This window comes from Erpetoichthys calabaricus, chromosome 8 (genome assembly GCF_900747795.2).
Source record: "Erpetoichthys calabaricus chromosome 8, fErpCal1.3, whole genome shotgun sequence".
Classification (NCBI taxonomy): Eukaryota; Metazoa; Chordata; class Cladistia; order Polypteriformes; family Polypteridae; genus Erpetoichthys; species Erpetoichthys calabaricus.
The window spans coordinates 78,344,894-78,356,961 of NC_041401.2; the positions used below are offsets into that span (position 1 = coordinate 78,344,894).

The 12,068-nt window shown below is 36.7% G+C and overlaps 1 protein-coding gene across 1 annotated transcript in view; it reads right to left on the bottom strand.

Annotated features, from left to right (window-relative positions):
• gosr1 (golgi SNAP receptor complex member 1) overlaps positions 1-12,068 on the bottom strand; it is an 82,221-nt gene continuing 70,153 nt past the window's right edge. Inside the window, exons 7-9 of the mRNA XM_028806903.2 lie at positions 4,291-4,320; positions 3,217-3,299; positions 1-2,518 (exon numbers count right to left, since the gene is read on the bottom strand). Of these exons, the coding sequence (XP_028662736.2) occupies positions 2,394-2,518; positions 3,217-3,299; positions 4,291-4,320 (238 nt within the window). The 3' untranslated portion in view covers positions 1-2,393. The remainder of the gene's footprint in view (positions 2,519-3,216; positions 3,300-4,290; positions 4,321-12,068) is intronic.

The window sequence follows — 12,068 nt, forward strand, 5'->3', positions numbered from 1 at the left end:
TTTTCTGTGAGATTGTAACTTTAATGTCAAAAATTAATAATAATAATAATAATGCTATTTACAAAAGTGAAATAAATGCAATACATTTAACAAGTATTTGAAAGGTAGAATATTCTTTTTCCCCCAAATTCAGACATGTAAGACTCAATTCTGATGAAACCTAGTAAGAGCTGATTTTGTAGAAGATCAGAAGTTAACCCACTGGGCAATCAAAGTAGACAAAAGAAATTAATTTAAAACACACACACACAAAATAACCAATAACAGCAAGGACATGGGCTTATCTAGGTGAACTTAATTGTCACTACCCCGGCACTGGAGTTTACAAAAATGCTGGAGAAACGTACACCGTAAAAAACAAACAAAAAAAAAAAAAACCTTTTCTTCCAGCATTTTCAGAATGAATTTCAGGTAACCTTCACAGTTCTGCTAAATCCTTGCAAATACTTCAAAATCATATCCTACCCATATAAGTTATATGAAACTGTTGCGCTCATTACTTTACCAATAAAAGAACTGGAAAAGAAAAAAAAAATCTAACATTACATACATGATTTCATAAAACTGTTTAAATTAAAACCAAAGAGCTTTGGTCTTCTTTTTGTTGAATTTAGCAGTCTCACTGGGAATAGATATGGGTCATCCAAAAGCTCCAAATTTAAATAATACTTCAGTATATCTGAGCAATGAAACAATGTATGTAAAATGCACAAAGGTTAGTAAAATTCCACTGTGGTGTTATTTTGACTGACAGAACTATTAACTCTTATAGGGCAGCCATATAAGCCTAATAAGAGTTGATGAGACATATAATTAGAATGTTGTTGTCTCACAATTAATAAAGTAGGAAATTTGTTTTATGGTTTGTCTTGAGATGTTGGGTCTTAATTGCCATAAAAACCCATCTTGCACTATAAATAAAAAACTTTAGATTTTTGAGAACGTCAAAGCAGAAAAAGAAAGCTTGACCAAAACATTAAAAATATTGGAGAACAACTATAAAAATGCAGGACATACAGATATATCTAAAGAGTTAGGAAACCTTCAATCCAATGTCACTTGGTGTTAATCTGTATTATTTGATCTAAAAATAAAAAGAAAATGAATCAAATATTTCTAGAATCTCTTGAAGGTGTCCATCAAATACCTATCCTTAAGTTGTGCTGTTAAATGTTAAAACAAGTGAATGTTATTTTCATTTAATAATTGAAGATTTAGGACTGAAAGTAGCTGAAAATAATTTATAATGTAGAAACACCTCTGGACATAATCAAAACACAGACGGTAATATGAATTTCACTTTTGTACGGTCCTTAAGACTCACATGACATTTCTAAACCCAACACTTAGAAGTTACATATTACAAAGGTCAAAATCAGGAATGTAATATGGAAAAACTGGGTTTTTATAATGTTCAACCGGAAACCAATGGACAGAAGAAACTGTCAGGTAATTCATGCAAAATATTTAAAGGTAACTGCCTGATTCACCCCAGGGTTTACTTCAGCACATACAGTCCTGCAGCACACATTTTGTATAATTTCAGGTCACCCTGCAGCAACCCTGCTGAAAACTAAATGAAATATATATTTACTTGGATGTAGTTATGTTATAAATCATGGTAACTGTAGTCTGGGTGCACTAGTAACATATATTGAACCAAATTAATAAAGGAACATATTTTTTAAAATTAGATCATCAACTTATACGTTGGAGTTTTTCACCTATACACCCAAATCTGATGTATAACTAAACACTTCACAGAAGGGAAATGCAACTTTCTGTTAAATGAAAGCAAGTTTTTAAACTGATCTTCAACGTTTCAATAGACACCAAAGTTAAATTCACATTTATTTACAGATATGCATTAGGAAAATCCTGAACATCCAAAAGAACAAGGATGAGTCATAAAAAAAGGAAAAAGGACAACTAAAAAGAGAAATGTTATTCCAGCCTCACTCTTTGTACATCCTGCCTAAAAAAGTCATCCCAACTGCAGTTCTATATGTTCCTGTAAGAATTAACTATTGTGATTTGCTTAATTAAAGCATGAAACAAATGCCACCTGAACAGCTCACCCACACATATATATATATATATATATATATATATATATATATATATATATATATATATATATATATATATATATATATATATACACACACACACACACACACACACATACACATTTCAGCATCTCTACAATCTGTTTCCTTAAATTTATATGAAATAATTCACATATAATTTAATGTGCTACTGAGAACATCTAACTGCAGCAGAGCTCTGAAACCGGGAAAAGTTTTCAAATGGCCACAGGTTAAATGTCAGCAACATGGGCACTGCCAGTTTACAACCTATTTTTCCAGCCCTACTGACAGGTGAACTGTTCATCAATGGAAAGCATACAGCAGCAGCAGAATGGTACAGATCCCAATGACTCCTCCAAGGATTAAAGAATCTCTCCTCTTCCTCAAGTTTATCCTCTGAATTAGACTGTTAATAGCAGGAAACCGATCTTGAAATAGTCATAAGGAAAATGACATTTTTTCTAAAACAATAAATGACTTCTTAAGGCAGTCTAATACCAATTTTTCACAGAAGTGGTTAGTTAGTCTCTATTCATTTCATGAGATGCTAAGCTGTGGAAAAACAAATCTGAATTACTTTTATTGCAGAGTGAACAGTTGTTTTTAACAAGGGCTATTCAAAATATTCATGAAACCCAGCATTACTGGAAAGTGTATTTTTAATATACAGCCTGTGGCTGCACTGCTCACCTTGAAATTTTGAAAAAGGTTTGTTTTAAAATACCAACAAACAAGATTGCTGTTTAAATGAGACACTGCTACTATAATAAAAGTTTAAAACATATGCAAACAAATGTATTCAACTGGAAACCAAATAGTGTGCTCCAAGTTTTGATACACTAGTGCACAAATAAACTAAAATTCAGAAGGTTTACTCTTTAAGCAAAAGGGTTATTAACACCTCTTTCTTTCTCAAATCAAGTCCAATGCATGGTGCACCTTCATAAAATGTTATGCATTTTTTGCTATACCAGTTTGGCAAAGGCAGCAAAAAATGGACAATTCCATATACTTTTATCATTTTTCAATTACAATACAACTCACCATTAACATTGCAATGAATATATACAAGACAACAGTTTCAACTACCCACTGCTGCCAAGTCTGGCCTTGTACAAAAGGATACTGGCAAGAGTGTTGACACGACTTTGAATCGACTTCAGCATTCCTCGTTGGGAAGTCATATTCTCTTTTGTTGCCATGGCAATACTGCAGGAACAAAACACACTATGAGATGATGTAACATTTAACTAACCCAAGGTTAGACTATGCCAGTGGTTCTCAAACTTGGTGTCACCAAATGACGCAGTGCCAGTGAAAGCATGTGAAAGTTCTTAGTGGCACCCATTCCGAGTCATTGCGAGTGTGAAAGCAATTTCAGGCCAATAAAGTACATTTTATATGTTTAAGTACTTTAAAGTACATATAGCAATACTACTATCATAACTACTACTAAAAGACAAAGCCATCAAAGTGACATCAAACTGATGATAAAACACGTGATGGATAGTGCAGAGGGGGTCATGTGCCTGAACGTTTTCATAAGGTGTATCATTTGAATTTCCTATTCAGATTTCAAAAGGGACAGGTACTCTGAACACGGTGAAATTATCTTTTTGAGTATTTTATATTGTATAAACTGTGACAAGGGGATTATAATGTTTCTTTGATGTTACTCATGAATGAAGTGTTTTTTTATATTTGTATTTATTGTAACTACATTCCCTTATCTTTACTTTTGTTCTTTTCAACTGACATTATTTAGATCCTGCAGAGAAAGAAGGTAAGGTTACATTTTCACTATCAAGTCTGACCTTTCATTCTATTGTTAATGTATAAAAACTTAAATTGTAATCAGAAAGGGTTCATGCTATTTTCTGTGCAAGACTGACATGTGATTATGAATATTCTTAAGATTTATGGACAGCATTATGGAATCGAAGAAACTCATACTGGGAACCAGTAGAAAATTACGAGTTTTTTAAAATGGCGTCATCATTTTTGGGATCACACTATAAAAAGTTTGAGAACCACTGGTCTATGCTTTGGAAGAAATATGCTTGCTGACACAATGACTGGATTGACATTTTTTATTAAGATTTTTAAGATATTAGTACGGAATAAGTTTCTTTGTAAAATTACTTAAAATATTGGACTCCTGTACAAAGAGATCTATAGTTTTCTATTATGCATGTCTTACCTTATTGTGTCATCTATGAGACGATCAGAGCTGCAAAGAAAACATAAAAAATCTGAGTAAACAGAATTAGAAACATCATTCAGTTAAACCCATGATCTTTGTAACTGGACCACAAGTAATCTGCCTTGTTTATACATTTACTGAAAATAAAAACAGTGATATATAACAGACAATATTGTTCTATAACTATGAAAAATCAGGAATTTCAAAGAACTAAAATTAAAAAAGCAATCTCATTCTTCAACAAGAATGCTTAAAGTTAGAAGCAAATCTGCACAATTAATGATATTTAAAGTTAGTTTTGCAGATAATAAATTGGTATAACGTGAAAACTACTAAAATGTTGCTGCATCAACAAAACAATCTGCTAAAAAGAATGGCCTCTGTTTACATTGTCTCAAAATGTTTCACTGATAAGAATATGATAAAGTTGACCAAGTTTCTTCAGTTAATTCACCAATCACTTGCAGAGAAAAAATTAAAGTAATGCTAGGACATGGTTTCAGATAAAGGCTTTTCCAGTCCAGTACACTTATAAATGAAATTACATCCACTGCAATTGGCCACATCCTTCTGATTTGATTATGTCCATTCTAATAAGATTTGATATTGAGTGCTTTAATGGATTCATTTCTCCTTTCTTCATTTTACATTGTGCTTACAAGATCATTGTGTAAGTAAAACCTAGGATATGTGAAGAATAAGCAGTATGAACATAAATTACTACAATTACAGATGAACTGCATACATTAAAGGCAATTATAAAATATTAATCTAAGGGATAGAAGTGAAACCTTCACAACATCTCTAACAACATAAGCTGCACTGCTGGGTGTAAAATAGCTGAAAATGTATGTTTTATTTAAGTACATTGTAAACTCACACGGTTATGTCTACCATAGACCACCGATTAAAAAAACAAAGAAACAAGTGCCAGATAGAGAAATCCAATTTATTAAAACAAAAATGAAAAAAAAAAATCACAATTACTGATATTGTCACAAAGACTAAGCTCTGTGTGAGTTATGCAGCATGGAATTTAAAGCTAGATTTCTAGTAGATGGGTTTTAGGAGCAGTGTGTACTTTGAATTTTTCTATGAAATGCATTTATTTTATAATGTAAACATAGTGCCAAAGTACATCCCTGAAGTAAACATGACAGATAAAATGAACTGTACCAAGTATAATACAAGGACAAAACCAGCAGCATTCTTCAAAATCTTAGCTGGCACTGTTTCCATGCATTTTGGAGACTCCCTCTACAACCAGCATTACTGTAATGCTTGTCTAACAATGTTTTGGCAGCTCTGTGGCATAGTCAAGCATCATTCCCCTTTCAAAATATCAAAATTTCAATTCCTGTTCCTAATTTCACTACTGCCCTGGGGTTGATTCTAAAAGCTGACAGAGCAACATTTGACTGTAAATACATTCAGTAGACCCTTCAAGAAAAAGAAAAAAATGCACAAATTTAAAATGGCTTTGTAACTGAAAAAATTTGAGCAGAAACCAAGAACATCACAAATTCACAAAACATACAAAGCTAATATTAAATAGCAGTAACCTGATGGAGACAGGAAAACAATGTAGTTGTATCATTATGAGGAAAGGAGCAATTAATAAGCAGACTGCTATTGCAGAAGCCCAATTTCAGAAGCAGCCTTTAGAAAATTTTAAATATTTTCCTTTTTTCTTTTAAAGGATATATGTAACTTAACTTATACTTAAGATTAACTTAAATACCATTTTTTGGGTATCGAAATACAACATTAGTTAAAAGTGCATAATCCAAATATAGCCATCTTCACTAGTTCCCTCCATGCATTTTGGGATATGCTCTTCAAACTTTCCAGATAATTCAGGTCTGTCACAGGCTGTCAGAAATGTAAAAATACTGCTGTTTGGTGAAGGTGTGTTTTTACTCAAACAATTTTTAACAATCATGACTATGTAGTTGTGGGACATGTTACACAAACTTCTACCATCGTCTACTACTTACCATGGATTGCCATTTACCAAAGCTATCATAACAAGATTTTAAAACATCACCATAATAAATATGAATCATTAAAAGTCTGTTAAATGTTTTTATGCACCATCATAGAACAGCATTCCTAAAAATAGAGAATCAGACTTTATTGCCATTTTTAAACAGCAGCTCAAAACATACAGTATCTAATTTACTTAGTTTTTACTTAATTTTCCTCTTATTTAAATAGTTTTTCTTTTAGTTTGATCAGAGTTAAATTGATTTTTCTAATATTTTATTTCTATTTAGTAATAACACAGAAGGAAAAGTATTTATTTGCAAAGTTGGCAAAGCATTTCCACAGTGATGATGTTATTTGCCAGTGATGTTGTTCATCAACTATTTTCCAGGGAATTTGCCATGTTTGACTTAGACAAACATTTTCTTTCCTAGTGTCCTAAGATAATTTGTGAGGCCAGTGTGACATCACAGAACTGTAGCAGCTATGCACAGAACTTTCATGCATGTGTCTGTAAGATCATTGCTGCATCACATTTGACATTTCCTCAGTCTGTAAATGCACTGGAAATGCCTTTCTTCCACTGGTGGTTGTTTCAACCCAACCTGATATTCTATTGTTGTATAAGGGGTCATCATCAAAAAAAAAAAAAAAAACCCAAAAAAAAAAAACTTGCAACATTTTCATTTGAGGGGTACATTGCCACCAGATACATAATACTGACCCCTGTATGATGCAGCACTGGATGGTTAATTATGCATGCAAATTAGCCGTGTGTCCAGCTACCACCCCAAAACAAGGCTTAAAGGAGCCTTCCCCCTCATCAGAAACCACCAGACACACTGTGAAATAATAAACTACCAGAAGATTTACTATTATTTACAAGATGTTTATTATTTCTTGAATAAGGTATCTGCACAGATGAATTAGAAACAAAACAGACCTTCTAGCTGTTACTGAGGCTGTGTCAAACAATTAAACAAGACAGTCCCATGGTGCTGCTCTGTGGCACAGCCAATCAGTTTCCCAACAGTGGAACTCTGTGAGCACAATGATCTACTGTATATTTTATGTATTTGTTGCTACTGTGTGGTCTTTTGTTGTATTTCGTTTGTGGTATTCCTTGCTTCGTCATCTATTGTTATTTGAGGCACAGTGGTACATAATTTGGGCGGAGTGCTGTCTCTAAGGCTAAGGATTGTGCTGGGATCCGGAAGATTGCCAGTTCGAATATCCCCGTTACTGCCAAAAGAGATCCTACTCTGCTGGGCCCTTGAGCAAGGCCCTTAACCTGCTATTGCTAAAGACGTGTTGTACAAAGGCTGACCCTGTGCTTTGACCCCAAGGGGTATGCGAAAACTAATAAATTCCTAATGCAAGAAATTGTACAAGGCGAAATAAAGAACAAAAAGCAGTAAGCCAAAGCAAAATAACTGATATGCAAGGATGCTTAACAGCCAAAGGCTAGTGCACAGTGACATGTTTCTCCATTCATTTATTTTCTTAACTCTCATATTCCCATTCATCACTGTGGGAAGCAAAAGCAGAACATGATAGTACTGAGTGCACAGCAGAGACCAAATCTAGATTAGATGCAAGTCCTATAGTGGGCTAATTTGGAGTTACTAATTAACCTAATGCATACATGACTGGCTTGACTTCACATGAAGGCATGTGAAGAATATGTAAACTACACACAAAAATTGACCACACTAATATGTAAACCCAATCTCCCAGTCCTGTGAAACAATACTAATTCAGTACTAATTCTTAAGGTCATGAATTCTGCATTTTAGAATTTTAGTATAAGTGACGAGGGACGGGGCTGGACAGTGCTCGGGCGCGGAGGGCGGAACTGGGGGAGAGGAGAAGGACGCCCATTCCGCCCCATCCGTCTACGGCCCCCCCGCCATTCTAGTCTGCTGATTTCTTAGTCATCGTTCAGTACACACTGCCTGCTCATGTGCCCGCCCCCAACTCCTCACCTGAGTCGCTTTCGTCTGTGTACAGTCCACATGCACCTGTGAGTCACGCTGACTGTTCATTTTCCAAACACTGCCTCAGTCGCTTTTGTCCCTGCTACAGTCCACATGCATCTCTGAGCCACGATGACTTTTCACTGTTCTTTGCGGTTCCAGCTGCTTTTCTATATATAATCCACCAAGTCACCCGACCATGGTAGTAGCGTGGGGGGGGCGGGGGTTGGGGGTGTACAAAGGGCAGGGACGTAAACAGTGCGAGCATATGACCTGCACTTACTGGGAATTTCTCGTTCATGGGGAACAATTGCAAGCCCCGATCTCTGTCACAAATCAACAACACACATTGATCCATTCAGTGTAGCGCACGTGCAGTACCGGACATCCAAGGGCATCACAGACCTGTTAATGCTCAATCTCACGTAGCTGAAAGCAACTTGTCCCTCTAAGAAGTTGGACGCCGACCGCTCTTGGGTCACGTAACTATTTAGCAGGCGGGATTCTCGTTCATTTTCGGAATTAACCAGACAAATCGCTCCACCAACTAAGAGCGGCCATGCACCACCACCCACAGAATCGAGAAAGAGCTATCAATCTGTTAATCTTCCCCGTGTCCGGGCCGGGTGAGGTTTCCCGTGTTGAGTCAAATTAAGCGAAAGGCTCCACACCTAGTGGTGCCCTTCCGTCAATTCCTTTAAGTTTCAGCTTTGCAACCATACTCCCCCCGGAACACAAAGACTTTGGTTACCTGGTTGGCTGCCCGGCGGGTCATGGGAATGACGCCAGCGGATCGTCAGTCTGCATCGTTTATGGTCGGAACTACGACGGTATGTGACCGTCTTCGAACCTCCGACTTTCATTCCTGATTAATGACAACATTCTTGGCAAATGCTTTCGCTCGAATTGTTGGCGGGCGTGGCTCTGTCGTGTGTGTGCCATGGTCGGCTGCTTAGTGAATTGTTGGTGGGAGGGGCTCTGTGAGTTGGCGGGCGTGGCTGTCTTGCGTGCGTCTTGCTTGCCATGGACTTAGTGAATTCTTAGAGTTGCTGGGCGTGGCTCTGAGTTGTCGTTGTATCCCATGGTCTTAGCGTTGGTGGGCGTGGCTATGTCGTGCGTATCCCATGGTTGTATTGCTTGTTCTGTCGGCTTAGTGAATTATATATATAGATAGATGGTGAGCACAGATGAGTGGCTTTCAATGGTGCTGCTTGCCTGCATGCATCTAACTGTGTTTTGTTCAGTTTGAATGCTGATTACATGCACAAAAGACAAATAATTGAAAGGTCACTTCAGTTTTGCAACAAATTCTGTGGTTGTTGGTGTTGTTGTGAAAAGTTCAGAGATCCATAAAAATCAGATTGTAAATAATTGTGTTTACAGCCTCTTATCAATCTTTATTATTTAATCTGTTCCTTGAGGAGGTGTGCTTTCTGCAGCACCAATTTCTGTGAACTACTTATAATCAATCCTCTTGGAAATGGAAATGAATACAGAGGTGATTTTTTTTTTTTTTAAATAAAGTGCAGCTTTAACATTTGCAGTGGGTTTATTAAATGACAAAACATCTGTTGCCAATTCTGAAGACTGCTACTTTCAACTGTAATCAATTCATTGGCATGACACAGAGGCAATTTGCAGAGGCTCTTTTAAAAATTTCTATCTTTTTCTATATGCTACAAACACTCTCTCCGAGGCCTGCATGTGCCAATACCCTTGGAAGTTCCTGAAACATAAAGGAATCTGATTTTCACAGAACTTTGAATATTTCACTACACAGTCACTTCAAGGATTATCCACCCAAAGGTCTACATCATATACAGTTTGGGGCGTTTCAGTATAGAAGTGGATACTTTTGTAAACAATGTGGTCTCATAGCGTCTACTATGGGAGTATTCAGTCCATGGAGATGGACGGTTTCTTTGGTTTGTCTATATAAAATTTTTGCTCATGTTTCTAAAGAGTTTTTAATATTAAATATTAATATTAAAGTCTGGTTAGGTCTGCTTGCTTATGTTCAATGGGAAAGCAAAGGAATGGGAAAAAATAGTTGTGTGAATATTTGTTTTATTGTCAAAGTAATTTTTTTACTGTATAGTCTATACAGTTCATATTCTCAAAGATTCAGTGTCTTTAATTTTATGTGCAATATATATTTATTGCTTAATTTTTTTTTATTTTGCACATTAACTCTTTTAGGGCGGATGTCGACTTTTGTCGACAGGAGGGGTTGAAGGCGGATGTCGACTTTTGGATAGAGGGCGACAATCAGCTGTTAATGGCGACAAATCTCACTGTCACGTCACAGGCATTCCCTCTGTGCTTGGAGGAATGCTAGACTCGTTGACTCGGCAAATAAACATTGCGTGTGCGTGAGTTGCGAAATGTAAACGGGCAAGATGGCACCGACATGTGAAAAGGCAGCGAAGCAAGTGCAGAAAAGAAAACACTTGCATTATGCGCATTATCGCGGAGTCGGACTCTTGATTTTTCAGAATCGGACTTTATTGGCAGTGATCAGGAGATCGAGCAAGAGAGTTAGAAGCAGGCATCAGCTGATCAGACACCAGCCGATGCCGCGCCAGTGGATCTGCTGCCAGTTGCGTGCCTTCGCGCAGCCGATGCATCTACGGCAAGGTTCGCATGGGATAAATACACAGACATTGATCCGTTGAGAGCTGATCTGGCTACCGGAGTTTACAAGACGGCATGGCTTGCTGTTGGACACGACAGATCACCAGCTGCTGTACTTCAGGCTGCTCTCTCCTGATGCTGCTTTTCAGCTACTGTCAGACGAGACAAACAGGTAGGCAGAGATTTTTTTTGAATCGCGGGCTGCGTTTGCATCGCATTCTCGTTTTTCAAAGTGGAAACCCACAACGAAAGACGAGATGAAGCGCGCTGTGGCATTACAAATAGAGATGAGACAGAATTGGTGATATAACTTCAGGGAGCATTGGTCCAAACGTGTTTTGTCCCCTGGTGGCTTAGGTACGTGCTGCTGCAAAGTTTTATTCACTTCTGTAATAAACAGAAGCAAATTCCATGGGGTGAGCCAGGCTATAATGCCATACATAAAGTTCATAAAGTTTCAGAAGATGAAAAGAGGTGACAATACGGTTTTCATGCTGGCAGAAAACTTGGTGGCAGTGGCATGGCATGATGGCAAATGGGTGACTTGTCTCTCTACAGTACACACTAACAATATATGTTAGAAAGTGCAGCAACAGACAATTGAAAAATAGGCATCAAAGCAACACGTATTGTAAGGAGTGCAATGTGGCAATGACTGAAATTGGCTGCTTTGAGCGAGATCAGACTTTGCTGTGTAAAATGTATGTGATATGTATGTGAAATCATAGAGTATGCAGGCTCATACAACATGCAAGACAGTAACATTTGTCAAAAGGAAATATTTTTTGTTGATTTGATATGTTAAACAATTGCTTTGTGTTCTTTTTTAAAAAATGTTAGTTTTTGGAAAAATATTCAGCCCTGGGAGAAAAGAAACAAAAAAAAAATTAGCCCTAAAAGAGTTAAAGATAGAACCGACACATTTTAAAAAAATAACTTAAAACACAGTTTTTTCTGGAAGGTGTTTAATTGTCCCTGTCATTCTGATTCTTCTTTCAGTTTACTCTCTATTTCCAGGTCCTTGGAATGATTTTCATTTGTAGCACAAATTCTATTTGTTTAGGGTTGTTGTGTTGTATTTGTATTGTACAGTAATCCCTCGCTATATCGCGCTTCACCTTTCGCGGCTTCACTCCATTGCGGATTTTATATGTAAGCATATTTAAATATATATCGCGG